General features: G+C 43.0%; 1 protein-coding gene across 3 annotated transcripts in view; it reads left to right on the top strand.

The window, feature by feature from the left end:
• The window catches only part of TPH2 (tryptophan hydroxylase 2), an 88,141-nt gene extending 65,894 nt beyond the window's left edge, over window positions 1-22,247 (top strand). For all 3 annotated transcript variants that reach the window (XM_035002120.1, XM_035002119.1, XM_035002121.1), the window contains exons 9-11: window positions 13,209-13,304; window positions 21,811-21,944; window positions 22,073-22,247. In XM_035002120.1, the coding sequence (XP_034858011.1) occupies window positions 13,209-13,304; window positions 21,811-21,944; window positions 22,073-22,247 (405 nt within the window). The remainder of the gene's footprint in view (window positions 1-13,208; window positions 13,305-21,810; window positions 21,945-22,072) is intronic.
• The last annotated feature ends 212 nt before the right edge of the window (window positions 22,248-22,459 follow it).

Raw genomic sequence — 22,459 nt, 5'->3', positions numbered from 1 at the left:
TATATAGCCTTCTTGTTTTTCCGAAATTATTTTGCCACGTCAAATAAGAACTTCGTAAAGGGAGTCCTGGCTTTGGAAAAAGGAGCAGTGAGGTGTTCCTCCATTTATCAAACACCTGTGCTGTCAGGAGAGACTGTATCTTTTACATCTCCAGAAGCAAGAATAAATTGGAAGTACTCTGGAAATATGGGGCTTATGACTTTTCACTCAGGTAAGTTGCGGAGTGTTTCAGTGAACATCCTATGTAGCTAATGAGCTTTGTTTGCTTCTCCTTTTTCTTTTACGTTGGAGAAAAAAGCGGATGCTACTTTCTAATTAAAAATTGGTTTCCCTCCATATTTTAATCTTCCATTTTCTGTCTTTGCATTAGGTTGTCCCTATCAGTGAGGGCTACTTTTATCTAATCCATATTCATCCCTCCTATTGTTCTCTTTTTGTGTAAAGTCATCAATATCCTTCCCCATAGCACTTCCCATATCCATCCCTCTCAGAGAAGCATTCTGGTAGGGAGTAAAAGGGAAAGCTGGAACAAAATAGAGTGAGCCCACCCCGTACAGCACTGTGTGGTTTTCCTTGAGCCAGTGCGCCTTAGGGACCTGCTAGCGAGGCCGTCCCATGAGTGCGTAATTCAGAGTGCAGACTTCACGGTCAGATCACCTGGGTTCACAGCCAGGCTCCATCACTGATTTGCTGGGCAGTGTTGGATAAGTTAATTAAATTCTCTGTGCCCTGGTTTCTTCGTCTTTAAAGTGAGACTAGTAATACGATTGAGTCTTGCAGAGCTGTTGAGGACTAATGCATTGTAAAGCCGCTGAAGCCCAGTGCCCGTTCGATACCCGCTAGCTGGCATATTTGATGTGACTGTACGCTTAGGTATCGAGGTGGCCATATCAGTAAGACTCAAGGGCAGGAAGGACCCCCATGTGACCTTGAGTAGTTCTCTACCTTTCAACAACTCAGGTTTTCCCTTCTGAAATGCCGACTGTGCAGTTTATATTACAAAGGGGATGGAGGCAGCATGCTGCTTTGCAATGTAAAGCATTTTAACCATAAATAATAAAGGTAAGGCCTCCCCTGAAAGATGTCAAGTTTCTCCCTGGAGATGGAGGAGGCCTCCCCAGAGTTAACAGCACACCTCCCCTGAGTGAACACCGAGAAAGGCAAGTTGCAGGAAACCGCTTCGGAGAGAACAGATGAATAAATATTGTTTGTGCCGGTGAGAGCACATGAACTACGAATTCCCGACTAAACTTTGCAAGCAGATGAGGAATGATGCTGTTCATTGATACGTGTGGCACTCCCTTAATAACTAAAGAAAGCAATAAATTCAGGGTTTCACATCTCAGCTGCTCCTCCTGATGAGTTCAGATTTCTGAGAATTCAAGCCAGGTGTTTGCAGTTTGGCTGTTTTGGCTGTAAGATGGTTGCGTTAACATAAAAGTATGCAAAGAAGCTCTTGGAAGAGTTCCAAAAGATGTTGTTTGCTCTACTTTGGATGCATGTTGGATGCGTCTCTGTGTTTGTACGCAGGGGTCCTATGTCGGTGTCTAACTAGCAAGGTTTAAAAGTTCTCTGTAATAAAACATGGGAAGGTACTGTAAAATGGCATACTTCAGAAACATTTAAATGTTCAGCGCTCACAAAAACTTTTTTTGGGCTGTTCACGTTTTCCTCCCTCAACTCTAATGAAGAAGACTTAGTTCGTTCAAGGTAAGAGCCAAAGCTATAATTGGTGAGAAAAGATGCACTGGATCCTTCTTCTTTGCAAAGATTTTTTTTTTTTAACAAAGGCGTGACCTTGCTGTATCCCTAATAAACATCTTTTCCACAACTCTGACAGAATCAGTTGTGGCCCGTTCATTTACTTATTCAGTAAACATTTACTGAACATCTATTATGTGTCAGGCAGTGGGGATTCAGCAGTGAAGCAGGCAGACATGGTCCTGTTCCTTGGGGACTTAGAGTCTAGCGAGGGATGCACAGAAGTGAACAGGGATTTAAATACAACTTGCTAAATTCAAAGAGAGGGAAAGGAGAGCACTTACATCAGGTTGAGGATGATCAGAGGTGGTTTCTGGGGGGAAGACTTTCTCAGCAGTCAGATAATTTTTTATTTGCGGTTATATATGCTTACTGATGGAAGAGATGTAGTACTTTAGGCAACTTTTGCTTCTCAGTGGATTGTCTGCATATCAGAAAGCTCCTCTGATTGAGTTTCAGGAACTGTTGACCTGTAATTAAGCCCACAATTGTCGACCCAGAAGGTAATTTCTCTGTAGAAATGACTCTATAGAATCGGAGCCCCGAGATGGGATGAGTCAGCCATGAGGACGTCTGTGGTCTTCATCGCCTCAGAGCAGGGAACCTTCCTCTGAGTTACGGCTCTTGCATTGCTTGAGCATTTGACCTGTGTTTATTCATTTGAGTCTCACAATAGCACTTCAGGATGGGCAGCACTCCTATTATCATCCCCGAACGCAGTCCCTGGTGTCTACAGCGTGCTATGCATACAATTGGTGCTCAATAAAAATTTGGTGAGGAAAGGAACCCCCATTATATAGACGAATAAAGGGAGGTTCAGATAATTGAAATGACTTGTCCAAGACCATGCAGTAAAATAGTGGCAGGGTCTGAGCACTGAGATTTTCTGAGTCCTGATCTAGTGCACAGACCATTTCTCAGGAGTTTAGGATGTCAGAGCAAGGTGTGACCAGGTGAAGCAGCAGAGACATGTGCTTGGTGTCCTGGAGGCAACTTATTGTTGCAGAAGCGGGATTCAGGCTAATGTGGGGTGGTGGGGGTGGGGGTGGTGCTGGGGAGGGGAGGGATGGGAGCAGGGAGTGAAGGGGGAAATATATAGATATATAGCCTACACTTTGCTTAAATTTAAAAAGTGGTGTGTATTTACACATCAGAGGCTAGCCCATGAGCATCTGGATTCCTAGCTTCTCTTAAAAAGACCAGTGTCTCTGGGACTCAGACTGCTTTTACCCAAGGAGACAATTGGCCAGAGTGGGGTTGCTGTTCTATTAGAACGGGTACATGGTCCTGAACTGAGAAGTAAAATTTCATCTTTAGTCACCTGCCTGTCTCCCCCTCCCCCCCCCCCTTATGATGAGGGGAATCTGCTGACTAGAGGAAGGAAGAGGGAACAGAGGGACTGGTGCTCTGGACACGATGTATTTTATTTCCTCGCCTAATTTATTATAGTCTCAGGTCTCCCAAGCTGTGCTATTAGCCGTGCTGTTTCCCACTTGCAAGACTCAGAAGGTATGGCTTCCTTTAATGAGTAGTTACGAGTGTGCTCTCTTCACTGTCTCCCGACAGGCGTGCGCTGGGTTCCTTGTCTGATTCTGGGGCCACTGAGGAGTTGAAGGCACTTACCCCAGTGCAAGCCATGGAAGGATGGCTGGAGGCAAGCTAGACAGCTTTCCTGGCATATGCCATGCCCAGCTCTTAGGAACATCAGTTCTGGGGGCCTGCAGCGTTCAGTCACTGACAAGAGGGGACAAACTGTGATATCGTGCCAACATCATTGACTTGGGGGGTTGGGCACAACCGATTCCAATCCAGCTCTATCACCCCACACTTGCCCAAGTTATTGAGCCTAAGTGTCAGTTTCCCCAGCTGTAAAATGGTGGATTTAACACTGGCAAATAGTAAGAATTCAATAAATGTTAGTTGTTCATTTTATTTTCTCCATCTTATGGACAACCTAAGACTCAGAAAGGCTAAATAACTTTCCTAAGGTCAAGTAAATGGCAGAGCCTGCCCTTGAAGCTTGATCTTTCACTCCAAAGTCAAAGCGCTCAAGCTACCATATTATGTTACCGTCACAGTGCCTGCCTCTTGGGGTTGTTGAGAGCGCGCTGTAAAGTGCTTAGCACCGTAGTAGAGAGTAGCTTTCAGTAATGCGCAGTGGTTATTACTAGAGATAGGGGCGCTCAACTGAGCTGAAATGCCATCTGGAGGTTCAATTACCTGTAGACCCTCATTGTGACGGGGACCCCAATTCACAGGTAAATCTTCTCAGCTCCATTTACACATAGAGATGGTTAGTGTCGACTCTGAGTGTGAGAGATGCTGATGGTTAGTGACTAGAAAAGAAACACGACTTCATTAATAAGCTAAAATAGAAGATGCCTTGGTGCAATGGAGTGGCGAGAATGAACTCTCCCCACTAAACACACCTTTCTCACCAGTTTTTCAGACATATAATCATCTCCAGGATTTTTGGGCTTGCCTGGAAAGAAATAAGTGAGCAAATGCAAGCTCTTTAGCCCTAATGTCTGGGAGGGCGTTGCTTTTAGTAATGCAGGGATAAAAATAAAATGACCCTCGAAAGGCAGTGGTGACTGCCCACAGCTTACTTGGGAGTCAGTAAAAACCTCATTTTTCATACTAGCCTTCGAGAGCTGACCTTTAAAATCCCCACATCTGGGGAGAATGTGTGATTTGATGCAGAACATTTTAGGACATGCCATAGGATAGATGGCTGAGAATGTGCTCATCAGTTTTCTTCTCCTTCAAGGAGCTCAGAATTGCTTAGATTATAAAAGTCAGTTCTTGGACACTTCCAAACCTATAGCATTTCCTTAAGTAGGTCTTCTGTGCAAAGTAGATGAAGCACATATATAAATGGAATGCTGATCCATGCACCTGGTATGAAAATGATTTGTGTGTGTGTGTCTGTCTGTCTGTCCTCAGAGTGAAGTTTAGCCATTTCAAGGTAGCTAGTTGTATAATAAGTTCAGTAGGTGGTTGTTTGGAAAAAGATGGAATTGCTTTAAAAGGAGAGCCAAACTTATGTGAATTGCTTTGTTGTGGAGATGTTGTATTGAGACTCGTGTACTACATCTAGGGTCCAAGGAGTAATACTGCTGAAGATAAAACCAGCTTTTGATTTGTGAAACTCAAAATACCTGTAGGTCCAGTGGGCATTAAAGAGAAGCCTATTTGTATTCATAATACCTTTTAAAGAGCCACAGATTTTTGTGGAAAACAGCATTGGATGGGTGGTCATCTCACAAATTCATCTCCGGGAGAAAATAACATCTGTCGGATCTTATGTGTCATCATCTGCTAAATGAAGGTCTGGGCAGTGATGCCAACAGAAACCCCTTGTGGCTGCTACTTCTGAGTAGCCTGGGCCGTGAGGCCCTTCAGGGCCTGGGTCTGTCACAGTCAGACTCCTCTCTACCCTGACAAAGCGCAGTTAGTGTTTTCCCTGGCGAGTCTCCACTTGGCTACAAGTTTGAGACATGGCCACCTGAAGAACTACCCCCCCCACCCCAGTATTTTTGATGAGGATCCACATGTTGAATCAGTGGGTTTTCGGGGTTACTGCTTGTGATGAAGAAGGCCAGAGGCCACTTAACCACAAGACCACAGAGCTCCCACCGGAGGTAACTGCCAATCAACCTTCAGCCTCACTCCTGAAGGCCTGCGAGTAGGATGGCTCCTCTCCCTTCCTCGCCGGCTTGGAGGGCCGTGGGCTGTTGCTGAAGGGAGGTTAGCGGACAGGTCCATTTCTGAAGCTGTAAGTGAAAACTGATGTGACGGCTACTGTAGAAGGGTTTTCAGCTTTACAGACAAGTCTATAATATTGGAAAATTTGCTGAGAGTAGTAGTTACTGCTCTGGAAGACTGGTGCTCACTCTGTTGCTCAGGCCACTGGCAAACTCTTCTTGTTTAACCATTTCCTTCCTTCTTCAACATTTGCTGAGCACCTGCTACATGTCAGGCAGGAAGTTCGAGACCAGCTATTAGACAACAAGAACCACCAAAACAAGTCAGTCAGAGCCTGGTGGAGCGGACAGGCAAGAAGCCTGGCGATTTCCACATGGACCCATATGTGCTGCACTGGGAGAGAGAAGAGAACCCCCTATGCAGGCACATCAGGAGGAATCAGGCCGGGGAGCCGGGCAATGATGAGAGGAGCATTCCATGCAGAGGGAAGGCAGTGTGCAAAGGCTTAGTTGGGAAGCTGATGCTAGATTCTGGAGCAGTGGTGGTGGGGAGGGTGTGAGGGATGGAACCTGGAAGCCAAGGCAGCGTGGGGGCGGGGAACTTGGGGAGTGCGGGTGACAGCTCTACACCCACTCTGGAAGGATTTCATTATTTCAACAACAGGAACTATTGTGCCAATGTGACTGGCTGACTGTGGCCCTGCATTCGTAAGTGCACTTGTTGAGGAAAGAACGCTGGATTTGAAGTTAGGAAATGAGCTTGATTCCTAGCCTTGCCTACCGTGAGTTGTGGAATCAGGAAAAATCACTGGAATGTTGAGTCTCTGTCTTCCCACCTATAACATGGAAATGTGTAGTAATAACTGCTCTAGCTCAAGTTACAGTAAGATAACATGTTTGTAGTAAGGTGACATCCGTGAGAACGCATCATTAAACTGGGACATCTTCTGGCTAAGTTTCCCTATTACCTTGATGTTTTAGCATCATTGTTGAATTGTTTAGTGATCACCTCAAGTATGGAAGTGTTTACTTAGGTTTGTATGCTCGTGTCGAATTTTATATTTCTGTGTTTTTTGAGTTGTTGGGTCTGAATTTTGTCTATTTTTTCACATTCCCCTCTTATGTTAGGGTATGGGCTTAATGCTACGTAAGTAAATTTTGGACTGCGTATAAGATAAGGATAAATAAGATCTCAGTGAAGGCCTGAGATTCCTTTAGAAGTAAAGTAATTCAAATTTAGCACATCTCAGGGCTTTTCTAAACTCTCTTTGCTAGCTTCTGGCTTTGTGTCTGTGTCCTGCATATGCGGATAAAGGAATTCTAGATGTGGAAAGATATACGTGATTATTTTAAAATATATACTACCTGTATGCAGAGATCAAATTTTTGGTGAAAGCGGTAGAGAAAATATATCACTTATCCCCACCTTCAGGCATTTACTAAGTGACGTGTTGAGGCCACTTTCCTGGAGAAAGTGAAAGAAGTAGACAGCCAGTTTCTTCCTAGAAGTTTGCGTGCACTCTTCCAATCCAATCTAAGAATACGTAATGACCCTCAGGAAGAGCATATATAATTATTTCAAGAAATGCAGGGCGTGGGGGAAGTGGGAGGCAAAAGGACCCTTTAAAAGGGAAATTGGAATAGTAAATGTCTTTCATCAAGAGCTCTTTGAAAAAGTTGTATTTCTCTTTAATTGGAATACGTGCAAAAGCTTCAGGTACCTAACACCAAACAGAAGAAAGATGTTGCGGCATTCACTTTTGGAAGACACCACGGAGGGCCAGTGTAGAATTGTTGGTCTGTCCAGTGTCTGTGGACTTGGTTCCCTCAAGCTTGCAGGACAGCCTGCTGGGTAGACGGGAACTGTTGCAAGAGTGGTGTACTACCAGTAGTGACCTGAAGATGGCAGCATTGGGCGACCTAGCTCATTTTCCTAAGCACATGCTGGGCCTGGCACATTCTGTAGCTCCACTCCACAGCAGGGTTTGGATTTCAGACTGTCACTCAGACTTTTTTCTGCTTAATGACTGTATGTATGTAAATGATTCTGCTTTTCCTCCGTGGAAAAGGTCTGATCTATCACTCCTATTTGGGTTTTGAGTTAATGATTATATGTAATTATATTCAAATAAAATATTTATAAATAATGACATATAATTAGTGGTGTGTAAAATTTGGAATTTATGAACATCAGCTTTGATGAAAGGTACCTTTTAATTTGGGAGGTGATAGTCTTCATGTTATTTGTTTCTGTTTGAAAGACATTAGTGGCCAAGAATCTGCAATTCTCTTTTACAGGTGCTCTTGTAACGTGCAGGGTTTTTTTTTTTGGTGGTTTTTGTTGTTGTTGTTTTTGTTTTGTTTTGCTAATAGGTAGGATATTTATTTGGTAAATCTCTAGGGAATATATTATAGATCCACATCTGGAGAGTGCTCTAAGGAAAACAAATTATGTTTTCTTTTTTTTTTTTAATTTGGGGAAGCAATTAGTTATCCCTTGAACTTCGAAAGGTCTCCAAGGGGTCATCCAGTCCAACTCTAAGCAGGCTTTGCATTTCAAACCAGGCAGAAGAAAGGTGCAGTTGTCCCAGCTGCCCCGTCAGCGATCATGCCCAGGGCACTCTGTCTTGTGAGATCTCTGTCCTGAGCATGTCCATAATTCAAATTTTGCCAACACCTGAGGTTCGGGTATATTTTGCCATTTCTCTTTATCTGTTAGCCACACACGGGGCTGCAAATGGAAAACTGTCTTAAAGATCTAATTCCCGGGGGAGAGGAGGCTGTAGAAGTTAGCACCTAGGCTTCCTTGGTTGAGGACAACAGATAGCGAATGAGCAGATGGAGCTATGTAAGGTCAGAGTTTCTGGAAGGACTCCCAGACAAGGTATGGGGCCAGAGAGCATTCTGAGTGATGGGAAGGAAGATGCACAGTGGCTCTTTCCTCTGAGCTTGCCCTGATTCTAGAAGCCCATGGACCAAAGACACACTGATAGATTTAACTTTGAACCTTTAGGTTGAGTTGATGCAGACCTTTTAATTCCTGCTTTAAAATAGGATGGGATGCCAAACCTGTATGAAGACCGTGTGTATGGCACACGAGACTTTCTCAAGGGCTCTCTCAGCCTGTTTTGATTTATATCATTATGTATGCACTGATGTAGCATAAGGAAAATTAAAAATGCCCTTAACAGGCTGACCTGAATGCTCCTATAGCTGGCTCCATATGTGTATTTTGGAGGCTTTTGAACATGACCGCTCTCTCTCTCTCTTTTTTTTTTTACAAACTCTTCTGTATTTAATGTTAAGGCTCCAAGGATTTTACCTCATGCACTATAAATGCAATATAAACTAGGGAAATCAGCCAAAACACACTCAGAAGATGCTATAAGATTCTAGTTTTCCTCTTTTAGACTTTTACTTCTCCATTTTTTGGTTGTAAGGGAGAATCATGCATCTATTAATCTTTTACCTAGAATCTTTAAAATGTGACAGATGTTGAGCTCTGTAAAATTTGGAGCTCGAGATCTCTTAAATGTCACCATGTAGACTGGTCCTGGGTAAATCATGTTACCTCCTTAAATTTGAGTTTTCCTTTTGGTGAAACGGGAGGCTGAACTTCCAGGACTCTTGTTCTATGATGATACAATTACTTCTCTTCATTGTGCCCAGGACTGTGCAAAATTTTTTGGAGGACAGGGGCTCCTGGGGCTCTGTCAGTTAAGCCTCTGACTCTTGATCTCAGCTCAGGTCTTGATCTCAGGGTTGTGAGTTCAATCCCCATGTTGGGCTCCTCACTGGGCATGAAGCCTACTTAAAAAAAATAAAAAATTTTATATATATATATATATATATATATATATATATTTGGCGGGGAGAACAGGCTTGAGGGCTGTATTTTTGCTTTTTGACACATACTCAGATCTCTTATTTTGGTTCTTCTCCTGAGGCCTCTGTGATACCGACTTCTCCCCATTCCCTGCTCCCCCTGGCCCAAGTCCTTTTCTAAGTTACTCGCCTCCTAGCTCCTTGGCTGCCTCTGTCCTAACTGGTCTCTCTGCTTCTACTCTTGTCCTGCCGACAGTCTGTTCTTTACCCAGCACCAGCACAATCTTTTGAAACAAAATCAGAACATGTCTGTCTCTTGCCTGAAAGCCCTCCCATGACTTCTCACTGCCCTTGGAAATACAAATCTGTTCCTGCCTTTGCACCTGCCTCCTCTGCTGGGAATGCTCTTTCCCTAAGATGTGGCACAAAGGGCTGCTTTTCAAGTGGGTTGCAGCTTAAATATCACTCCCTCAGAGAGGCCTTCCCTGAGCACTTCGTCTAAAACAGCCATCTCTTCTGCTTAATACCTAACACATTATGTGGATTTATTATTTATATAGGATATTCCACCTGCAATTATCCTGTATATCAATTTTTGTTGTTGTTATATCTCATCCCAGTAGCAAATATGCTTCATGGGATTAAGGACTTTGTTGCCTTGTTCATTGCATATCCTTAGGAGTTAAAGCAGATTCTGGAATATAATAGGTGCTCAAGGAGTGTCTGTAGAATGAATGAATGAATGAATGAATGAACATCATGGGTAGAAAAACTACATGCCAGAGAGGTTATGGTCACAAAGCTAATTAGAAGCAGGGTGAAAGAAGACATGAATAGACATACAAATGGCCAACAGACACATGAAAAAATTCTCAACATCCTCGGCATTAGGGAAATACAAATCAAAACCACAATGAGATGCCACCTCACACCAGTCAGAAGGGCTAAAATTAACAAGTCAGAAATCCATAGATACTGGCGAGGATGCAGAGAAAGGGGAACCCTCCTACACTGTTGGTGGGAATGAAGGCTGGTGCAGCCACTCTGGAAAACAGTATGGAGGTTCCTCAAAAAGTTGAAAATAGAGCTGCCCTACGACCCAGTAATTGCACTACTAGGTATTTAGTCAAAGGATACAAACATAGTGATTCAAAGGGGCACCTTCACCCCAATGTTTATAGCAGCAATGTCCAAATATCCAAAGTATGGAAAGAGCCCAGATGTCCATCAACAGAAGAATGGATAAAGAAGATGTGGTATATGTGTGTGTGTGTGTGTGTGTATAAAACAGAATATTACTCAGTCATCAAAAAGAATGAAATCTTATCATTTGCAACAACGTGGGTGGAACTAGAGGGTATAATGCTGAGCAAAATAAGTCAGTCAGAGGAAGACAATTATCATATGATTTCACTCATATGTGGAATTTAAGAAACAAAACAGGATCAGAGGGGAAGGGAAGGAAAAATAAAATAAGACAAAATCAGAGAGAGAGACAAACCATAAGAGACTCTTAACTATAGGAAACAAACTGAGGGTTTCTGGAAGGGAGGTGGGGGGGTGGGGTAACTGGGTGATGGACATTAAGGAGGGCATGTGATGGAATGAGCACTGAGTGTTATATACAACTGATGAACCACTAAACTCTACCTCTGAAACTAATAATACACTGTATGTTAACTAATTGATTTAAAAAAAAAAGAAGCAGGGCCAAGACTAGAACCCAGGCCCCTTCAGGTCTTTCCTTCGGGTCACGCTGTCACACAGGAAGCCTGACTTAGAGATGATTCTCTCATTCGCTATTTATTTATTCACCAACTATTTATTGAGCTCTTATTATGTTTCAGACACTATTCTACATCAGCGGTTCTCAAGCAGAAGTGATGTTGGTCCCCTGGGAACATTTTTCAATGTCTAGATACATCTTCAGCTCTAACAAGTGGGGTGGAGGGTGCTATTGGCATCTCGTCAGTGGAGGGCAGGGATGCTGTCCTAAATGTGTCCTATAATGCCCAGGACAGCCTCCCACAATAAAGAATTGTCCTGCCTGAAATGTCAACAGTGCTGAGGTTGGAAACCCCTATTGCAGATGAGCAGATACCTGCTCTCGTGGAGCTTATAGTTTAGAGTGGAGAGACAGATGACTGTGTGTATCATACATAAGGAAATTAAAGACCATGTCAAAAAGATGGTATGATGGAAAAGAAAGAAAAGTCAGAACACAGTAAGCAGGAGAGCTGGTGGGCATTGTGGGTGGTGATGGGGTGGGAAAGACTATAATTTTAGCCATTTGGGGAGGTGAAACAAGAAAGGGAGTTTTTTTTTTTTTTTTTTTAAGATTTTACTTATTTATTTGAGAGACAGAGAGACAGAGATAGCAAGAGAGAGAATGAGCAGGGAGGAGGGGGAGAAGCAGGCTCCCCGCTGAGCAGGGAGCCCGACGTGGGGCTTGATCCCAGGACCCTAGGATTATGACCTCAGCCGAAGGCAGACACCTAACCTATTGAGCCACCCAGGCGCCCCAGGAAAGGAAGTTTTGCCTCGGGAGGCTGAGCTCCCTGACCTGCAAGGACCAGTCCTTTGGGTTCAGCCCACTCAACTTCACAGATCATCCTTACATTTAAAAAATATAAAACCCTCCTAACCAGGGAACATCTCAGCCTCCAAATGAAAATAGAGCAAACTGCCGTGGGCTAGAAATAATTATCATTTTCCACTTTTCAGGGGTGTTTAAATTCTTCTTTCTCAACACTTGCAGTACTCTATCATCACTCATGCAGGACAGTGTTAATTTGATGCAATTTGTATTGCTCATTGTCGACTTCTCGCTTTTCTCTCAGAGCAAGAGTAGTGTGATTTCAGCCTCTCCCAAGAGCATCGTGAGGTTTTTGGTTGTACAGAGGTTTCTGTCTGTCTAGGCTGGTTTCCTAAAATCAACAGAAACAATTATAGATTTCAATGTCTTGGGGAAGCTGTAGTAGTTGATGGTGGCAAAGCTCAGTCAATGAGATGGTTTTACTATATATATTTATATATATATACACACATATACGTGTATCTGTGTGTAGTATACGAAGATATACATTTAAGATCTCACTAAAAAAATCATACTAAAATTGTGGTTTTGGTAATTTGGTAAGCATGTACTTGTTTTTGTTCTCACTCTTGTTTCTTTACCACAGTTCTTTACCAAACATTGGCACCTAGTAGGTACTCACCAAATGCTTGTTGAATGAATAAAAAAACTGTAAAAATCAGTTTGGAATTACTGGGTTCCAAATCATTTTTCCACATTTGCATGAACTTTTTTATGTCAGCTGAAACACAATTTGGTAAACACAGTAGCATTTTTTTTTTTTAAGATTTATTTATTTATTTTAGAGAGAGAGAGAGTGTGTGAGTGGAGGGAGTGGCAGAGGGAGAGACTATCCAGGTGGACTCCTGCTGAGCGTGGAGCCCAATGCACTGCTCGATCCCATAACCCATGAGATCATGACCTGAACCAAAACCAAGAGTCAGACACTTAACAACTGACTGAGCCACCCAAGCACCCCCTACAGTAGCATATTCTTACAGTGCTATGTCTGTGACATATTCATTCATTTCTAAGTCTGTGTTTTGTTTTTTTTTAATTTTTAAAATTATTGCTAGGGATATGATTTGACTTACGGGGTTTCTGAATCTGCTAAGTATAAAATTCTTAGTAGTTAATAGCTTTTCCATATACCTTTAACCTAGGGAGGGATTATTAAGCAAGGGAATAGATTTCAATGAATGTTCTTAATTCAAATGTATTTAAATTGACAATGTTGAAGAGATTATGCCCAGGGCACCATTTTCTTTTGGGTGCCATTTTATTCTATAGAAGAACTATGTTGACTAGTACACTGGATGTGTGTCCATGTTTTTTTTCAGTGCTATTTCTTCACAATCGAGTTTGGCCTTTGCAAGCAAGAAGGGCAACTGCGGGCATATGGAGCAGGACTCCTTTCCTCCATTGGAGAATTAAAGGTATGAAGCTGTGAATGAAAATATCCTTCCCAGGCAAACTGGTTCAAGGTCATGGAAATATTGATTTGTTTGTCTGAGCAGTTCTACTCATACCATAAATATTTAATAGAGAAGATTTGGCACCTCAGATGTGGGTGCTGACCTAAGTTTTTGCACTTCTGAAAATGGGTCATGCCTTTCTAGGTTCGTGGCGTGACTCAGATGGATGAGCAGCCATGTGCACAGATCAACAGGAATGACAAATATATGCTCAAATGTTGGGTAACATATGACTGGCCTAAATTTAGTGCTGAAAAGTGGGCAGCAAGTTAGCAGTGATCCTCTGATTGAAATTTCCTTGTAAGGATGGCGTGGCTATTTTCATTTCTGTTATCCCCATGGCTCCCATGGACACCCTAGAATTTACTCCTCAAAGGGGAATTTGGGATTATTTTAGCTTCTTCAAAATTAATGTGTATTAAAACAATATACAATTTGGAAAAAAACCCTAAATAAACCTACGTTCAGAGAGGTAGCTAATATGTGTAGCGATGCCTAAAGAATGCTATTTTTTTTTTTTGGTCTTAAAATACAGCAAATGGTCATTTATTCAGAAACGTTGGGGCCTGGATCATTTGCTAATTTAAGTATCCTGGTTACTTAAGAATTGCTATCTGTACTGCTGGAGGATAGCAAGTTTTGATGAATTTAGAATGCAGTGAGATGTATAATCTGGAAATGGTACTGATGATAATTTAATCTTTCTTTGATTACCCAGACTAAGATCAGGATTATTGACTACCCTAAGGTTGTTATTTGGGGTATTGATTATCCTTATATAATATAGTTGGGAAATAGATGATTATTGGAACTTTTTGGTTGTTTATATTCTTGAAAGGTACAGTGTAGGTAGTCTTAATTGAGTATTCATTTTATGATTCCATTCATTCATTCATTAATTCCTCAAACATTTGATTGAGTACCTACTATGTGCCATGTACTGTGCCAGTCACTGGGGATATAAATGATGGAGAAGGAGAAGGAGGGGAAGGGGGAGGGGGAGGAGGACATAATGGCGACCTCAGTGGACACTTAAGCAGACCTCAATTAGTATTGTAGGTGCTTTAAACATATTAACTCACTTATTTCTCATAACTACCCAGTGAGATAAGCAGTATTTAGTAATAATATAATAATATCTCACAGATGAGAAAACTGAAGCATAAAGACATTAAGGAGCTTGCCCAAGGTCACACAGCTAGTAAGTGCTGGAGCTGGACCCAAGTCCAGGTGGCCTACCCTGCAGGGTTCCAGCCCTTAACCAGCAGGCTGTACTGTCTGGGGTCCCTGTTATCAGAGGGTTTACTTTCTAGTGCAAGGGATAAACAGCCAATCAGATAATGCAAAGTGTGACATGTGGGCCTGGCACCTGCTAGGTCGTGCTGGGGAAGGCTCCTGACGAGGGCCTTGCTGCCCGAGCTGATTCTTGAGGAGTGGAAAGGATGAGTGAGGAGAGGATGAGATGCACAGAACAGTGAGTGGACAGCAGCATGTGTGCTCTTGTCAAATCCTGGCCCGTTTAGGGAGCTACCTGAGGCTTCACGTGGCTGGAGTAGATGATAACATTTCGCATGACAAAAGCCTGATGTAATGTGGTAATTTTTTTTTTCTTTTTAACGAAGTTCTCCACAACAACAAAAGGCCACTTGGGGTTAATTTCAGTACAGTGGCCAAAGCCCACAGCAATAGCATGATGTCATATCTTTGTAAGACCCATGCCTTTTGTAGAGTGCTTCTTGATTTCCATGAAAAAAGAATTAGAAAATGATTTATCTCATGAGCTATATCTATTTACATTCTCCTCAGAAGGTTTGTAAATGACACCAGAAACAAAAGAAACAAATCTCTCTCATTGCCCCAACTTTCGACAGGGTCCTCTAATCGGGTTAATGGGGCATGTATAGGCAGCACTGGGGTGAATCTGTTGTTTTTGTTCCTATGAGTGTGGACAGAAACGTCTGAAAATGGAAATCAGCTAGGGCTGTGTTCACCAAAGGGCATTGTCGGCCGTGAATCTTGTTCTGGTCCATCACCTCTAGTCATTAGCATTCTTCCATTCTCAAATTTCTACACTCCAGCATCCCAAAGATTGCTACTTTGGACCATTTTTACCATTCAGAAATTCTTGCAATGAGAAGTATCTTCTGATTACTCACAGAGAATACATAACACAGGATGCTTTCCATACCCGCTTCCCTCCACTCATCTCCTCCCCGCTCTGGGCAAGTGTCCAGAACCCTCTCACAGCTTCTGAGTACTTCTGCCTAACTTCTGTTAGAATGGACACATGATAATCCTGAACACAGGATGAGGGGATAACTTAAAATTGGTAGCATTATAAAAATTCATATGTAAAACACGCTTACAATTTTGAAAGGAGTTACTTTTTGCAGTGAAACATCTCTTGTTTCAAACTGCAACCCAAATGTAGGTCCCAGCTAAGTCATTAGAGGTTTTGGTGTAGTCTTTATTACTTTTACCTAAATATCCATGATTCACCTTCTCTCCTTGAACAGAACACGTTTTAAAATTTGTGCTTTAAGGGGCTAAATTTTCCTGGGCATAGATGTTGTACTTCAGAGCTGGCCCAGTACCCCCAAGGGGTGTTTCTATAGTTTGGAGGATAACTTTCATTCTCCCTCTTACTCTTTCAATGATTACAATGCTTGTTTTTTGACAATCTTTGGAGAGAGAAACAAAATAAATATGGAAAAGCTTGTACAAGCTACATCTGATAGCCACAAAGACTTCTTTTAACCTCATCAATGGTTGCTCTCTCTCTTCTCTGTTCTGTGATGTACTTTCAGGAATTCCCAAAGTGTGTTTGGGTAGGGACTCTACCATACCTTCATCACTCTGGGGAGCAGTTGATAATGAGCTAACTCATCTGGAAGTCTGACTTTAAAAAAAAGGCTGAAAGTAGGATAATCAATTGCTGTTTACCCATAGTCAGCATGTGTCTTTTACGTTTTTTCTATCTCAGAGTTGACCCTACTATATGTGTCTCATTTTTATTTATGAGACCCTACATTATGTGTCTCACTCATTTATTTATTCACTTTGTTCAACAAACCCACAACTAAAGGCCTAAGGTTTCAAGGAACTTGGAGTCTCTAGTAGGGAAGTTCTAAGAAAGTGGTTGATATGGGTATCTGTTGAATCCAAAACTCATGGACAAGTAACAGTGAAGTTTGTTCATGGTGGTGGTAAGGAAATGATTGCTAATTGATGAATTGGCTGAATCTTATCCCAAAAAGTTAATCCATCTTAAAAGCAAAAAGGCAATTTCTCCTTTTTTTATGGGCAGAGTCTAGTTCTTTATTTCCTTAAGGGCGTGGATTAGATTTTTTTTGGTAAACAGCCTTAGCACCTACCCCATAGTAGTCACTGAAATAGTACATATAAATCCATCCGTTCTGCTTTTCAGGTTTTGACAAAGCTGATGGTTTTACAATTTTTAATTATTATTATTTTTCAGCTCTAGTTTTAGGATCTCCTTGCACAGGGACTTAATCATACTGCTTTTTAAAATAGCTTAATCAGCATTCACCCAACAGACTTGTATTTATTACAATTATTCATGTTTACTGCCACTTGCAGCAACTCTGTCCAGTGGTCAGAATTCCTGCCAGGCTGTACAGAAGAGGCTGGAGGCACCTGCGGGTCCTGTCACCAGTGTGGCTAGAGTTAGGACTCACTGCTGCAGAGCTCCCCCACATTTCCCCTGCACAGATGGCTCACACCTCCCTTCCCCCCCCCCCCCCCCCCCCCCCCCCCCACCTTTGCCTGAAACCAGCACTGTTAGTAAAGACAGAGCAAACTCTGGAGCATAGGGAGCTGGAAACAGGTCTTTGGCCTTTATGAAGAGATTGTTTGAAGAGGGAGTTTTTTCCCTTGCCCCTGCAACTTATTCAAATTGATAAAACTTGCAACATCACTGATTTAAAAAAAAAAAAGGTGCGATGCCATTATCAACCAACTGAGCAATAGGGATGTCAATGCCACTTTGTATTTGGTTAGCAGGAGGGACATTTGAGGGAAGTTCAAAAAATATTATCTACATACATGCATATGTACATATACAAATGTATATATTTGCAGTTCTGACAGGGGAAAAGATGATTGCAGTGTGAACGTAGGAGTGTTGCAAATTCTTATTCAGAATCTAGGGCCCAAACTACCTCTAAACCTGACTTGACACTTGAGTGTTTTCCCAACTTAAACCAGTCCTAATATAGAGGGTGAGGATCACAGGATTTACGTGGAGAATAGTTGAGATAGTAACTCTGTGTCTGCAAAGGCAGGTGGCTGGGAGGAAGGAAGATTTTAAATTGAACTTAGGGCAGGCACTGTTGCAGTCTAAAACCTGGAAGCCTTATAGCGAGGGCCATGTTTCTTTCTCTGTGGGTTCTGGACCCCGGGGGGGTGGGGAGGGGAAGAGCTGCGTCAGTGGTGACAGGTGTGGCTGAATGCCTGTGTCCACCAAACATCATCTCCAGACTGAATTGGCAATAATCACTTAGTATACTGGGCACTCCCCATGTGCCAGGCACTTTGTATGCATCACCTCGTTTAATTCTTTTCTTTTTTTTAAAGACTTATTTATTTGTTTTAGAGAGAGAGTGCAATTGGGCGGATGGGCAGAGGGAGACGGAGAGAGGGAAAAGCAGACTCCCTGTGGAGCACGGGGCTCCATGTGGGACTCGATCTCAACCCTGAGATCACGACCTGAGCTGAAATCAAGAGTTGGCCACTCAACTGACTGAGCCACTCAGGTGCCCCTCGTTTAATTCTTATCACAACCCTGGGTTATAGATACTATTAGTATTCCCGTTTTCCAGATGAATACTAGAATAGGCTTACAGAGGTGGAATAACTTGCCCCAAGTCATGTAGAAACTTCAGATAACAATTGGGTTCTGGGCAACTTGATGTTGAAAAAAGATTTTTGTATTTAAAAGGCTAGAATGGCAAATAAGCCTTAATTTGTGCACTGAAGCCAATTAATTGCTAATGGCCACCTCTGTTGGGAAGGTGGGGGAAAGGCCATGCTGAGGCCAGTGGGAAAGCCTGCCATGGCCAATTTGTACCACTGGGGGCAGAGGGAGGGGATGCCAAGCAGTGCAGTGTATATGTGGGCCCTTTTCAAACAATACGGCAAGGAGAGCTTTAGAATTCATGCAGATCAATCTTTTCAGTTTATTAAAGAGGAAACTCTGTCCCAGCATGGGGAAGTTTCACTCCTTTGATATCATGCCTCTGGGACAACTATGTTTAGGACCCAGGTATCACAGCTCCCAGTCCTGCGTACTTCGTCTTTAGCACTCTGGGTAAATCCAAAATAGTCCTTTTAGAAAGTCTTCAGATGAGGGCAGGTGATTCTCAAGCATTCCTGAAATTTTAAAATGGCTTAAGACTAAAAGACTGTCAGCCACATTCTCTTAGCCTTATAAAGCCTCTGTCTGCCGAAGTTGGATGAATTCTTGCAGACTTCAGGATGTCAGACTGTTAACACTTTGGGAAGTAGTCATCACAGAGTTCCCTGGGGACATCAAGCAGTGTGGCTCGCTGTTTGCAGAGAATCCACTGTGGACGTAGAGGGAAGGGCATGGAAGCTGCTCCCTCAAGCCGAGGCAGCTGAGAGAGAGATGTGGACAAGAGTTGAGAACAGACTCAATAGGGCTTCACCCCCTGGGGCATCAGTGGAGACATGGATGCTATTTCATAGCCTTGGGGCCACACGTTAGTATTCAGGGAACCTCATAGCTGCATGCATGTTCCCGGCAGGCATCCCACAGAAAAACTCCCTGTCAGGTAAATGAGACCACTTACAGGTGTGAGCACCACCTCATTTGTCGGCCTCACTCACCAGTTGCCCCCCGAACTCCAGGCTCTTGTCATTCTCCAGGCTAATACTGGGGTACCACTATGATTGCCTTTTGTAATAGCCAAGGAGCAGCCCTGATCCCATACCCCGTGGAGGGAGAGGTCCCCAGTAGGTCATTAGCATGTTGGACACAGCAGGCTCTTGAGGATAGACTGCCTTGTTGAGAGCTTGCAACAAGCAGCTCCCAGTTTTTCCTTGGAATATTACATTAGGCAAGTGTGAAATGCATTGCCTGATGGTCTTTGCCTCAAGTTTTATGCTGTGAATCCACCGACTGTCCTTGAAATCTGGGGCAGAGCACTCTGCCCTCTGGGCTCTTTCTTGGTCCACTCTCCTCCCCTTTACTAGTTAAAATGACGACCTGGGCTCACCTGAGTATCCAGTGGGATGTCACGTGACAATTCTTTCTACAGCTACACCGATTTCCGTTCTCTGTTACTGTCTACACACACTCGGGAGGCCTCTGTTACACATGGTGGCCGCCAGCACTGCTCATGGCCCATCCAAACATTTCAGACCCAAGCAGATGACTTTCACCTCCTTCCTGTGCTTGTATCGACTCTGTGCAAAGTCTGGCTCAGCAGTGATCCCCTGCCTGAGGGAGCAGCAGTCTAAATGTTCTCACAGGCTGTCCAGCTGCCCCTGATTGCGAGGCTGAGAAAATAGAAAGATCAAGGACACGGAGTCAGTCACTGCCTTTCCTTTCATATGTGCTGGTTGGGGAGCGCACCCCTAGAATAACGTACCGAAGTCAAGCACGCCCCGAGTACGTGGCCGTGAAGAAAGCCGCTTCTAATTCTGAAAACCACAGCAAGTCAGTAGGAGGCCTGTTCTTCGCAGAGGAGCCCCAGCTCTCCGAAAAGGACATTTGTTTCTTGAAACTGTGAAGTTGTTTTTAAAATGTGGACAGAATTATTAGTCATGTGGAACCCAAATCCCCCGATGTTTACTGCACTGGATTGAATCTAGCACAAATGCATTTGCAGGTGTAGTGACCTTCTGCTTCTAATGAAGTTGTTCTGTGGGCCAAAAAGAATTAGTTCAGTCCCTGAGGCCCTCTGGGTTCCCTGATTCATACATGCATCGATGGGGACAGCACAACTTGGCGGGAAAGCAAATCACATGCTGGGTAGGGCCGCGTGCCCTTTCTCAAACATGTTAGTCCTTGGGTTTGCAGTTGTATTTTCAAGCTTAGGGAACCACACCCTTATTCATGGAAGGCTGCAAATCATCCCATGCATTTTGAAATTGTTGGGGAATATACCAAGAATTGGAACAGGAAAGGCTTGTAGCATTTCTCCTGGTAACCTTAGCAATCTACCTCTTACACTGAAAGGTAGAAAAGTGCTTTGGGTGGAACCCAGAGGCTGGAATGCAGTGTCTTCAGAAATCATCCAGCCCAATCCTCTCATTTACAGTTAAGGAAACAGAGGCACAGAGAGGTGAAACACCATGGCTGGGTGACCCAGTGTGACAGCAGAAATGTCTGGAGTGGAGCCCCTTTTCTCTCAGTTCAAGGCAGTTCCTGCTGCCCCTTCTCTCAGTCCGCCCCTCTCCCCCCTTTAAGGAAAACACAGAATCTAGAGGAGTATTTCTCAAAATAGACTCACAACCACTCGCGTCACCGTGGATGCCTCTAACGTGCAGATTTCTGGGATTCACCCAGACCCGCTAAATAAAATTGAGGCCCAGGTATTTGCATTTTTTTCACAAGCTCTTCAGTCATTCTTATGCACATGAGGCTTGAGAACCATTAGAGCCTATAAATAGGCAGGTGGTATGTGGCGGGGAGTGACCACTCACCTTTGGCATCACTGAATTTATCTTGAGAAGACAATCATTCATGGTTCCTTGCTGCTTTCAGTGCCAGTCATGTAGTGAGTTGAATGGAGCTAATGATGGTTCAAAGGGTAATTACACCGGCCTCCCTGTTTTCCTAACGCCTGCTCTGCGCATAACTGTAACTATTAATATTAGTTCTTTTTGCCCACCTGACAATATTTATCTGCGGTATTTTGCTCTCCTATACTTACTGAAAGGGTAAGCTTTGCCAGTATCCTTAAATATACAAGCCCACTCCAGACTCTGTTGATACACAGTACCTGGCCTCAAAATGTCTCGTGATGAGGCCACAAATAGTTCAGTCAGAGCCCCAATTACCTTTCCACGCAGGTGATTATTACTTCTGCCATTTAAGTGAAATTTCAGTACATTGCTTATGGCAATAAATTGAGGGCCATATTTATGCTCCCTCCTTGCTTCTATTCATAGCATAGATTTAAAATTCCATTTCTTTTGGGATATAGCTCTGAACTGTCCTTCCATATGAATTTGTCTGATGATAAATAAAATAATACCATAATCTCATTTTTCCCCCCTCAGCTTCTAACAGACTTGAACAAAAGTAAACAAAACCCCAAACACTCAATTTACCCTGCATATGGGAGAGTACCATATTTCATGGCAGACTAGTAACTGAGCAGTTCTATAAAAATACTGAGCTGTGCTGTAGAAACGTGACATCATGGCACTTTGGAAGTCTCATTGTGGAGTTTAACAGGTTTTGTGGTATGTTTTGCAGCATGCTCTTTCTGACAAGGCATGTGTGAAAGCCTTTGACCCAAAGACAACTTGCTTACAGGAATGCCTTATCACCACTTTCCAGGAAGCCTACTTTGTTTCAGAAAGTTTTGAAGAAGCCAAAGAAAAGATGAGGTAGACTTGTTTTTCTTCCATCTCCAGAAAAAAATTTTTATTTTTTCTGGCTGTTCCTTCCGTCTCTCTGTATTTCCTCTACCAATGAGAGTTGATCGCATATCCTTCTATCTCCGTTTCTTTTGCAGGGACTTTGCAAAATCAATTACGCGTCCTTTCTCTGTGTACTTCAATCCCTACACACAGAGTATTGAAATTCTGAAAGACACCCGAAGTATTGAAAATGTGGTGCAGGACCTTCGCAGTGATTTGAACACAGTGTGTGATGCCTTGAACAAAATGAACCAGTATCTGGGGATTTGATGCCTGGGACCAGTGTCATTGCCAACATGATCTTTTTGGGGCTTCGTAGTAATTCAGTCAACGTCATATAACACTGATAACTTTCTGTGTCATGGCTTGGCTAGTAAGCATGCAATTCTGTATATCTCTATCTACATGTAATCTGCTGTGTTAATGTGTGAAACACCGTAAGGAACCCAATGACAGATAACCGCTCATTGTTTGAAATATTG

Source organism: Mirounga leonina, unplaced genomic scaffold, assembly GCF_011800145.1.
Source record: "Mirounga leonina isolate KUSES-001 unplaced genomic scaffold, KU_Mleo_1.0 Mir_126, whole genome shotgun sequence".
Lineage (NCBI taxonomy): Eukaryota > Metazoa > Chordata > Mammalia > Carnivora > Phocidae > Mirounga > Mirounga leonina.
Note: the sequence above shows the minus strand (reverse complement) of the source record. Positions and strands in the feature narration are given on the sequence as shown.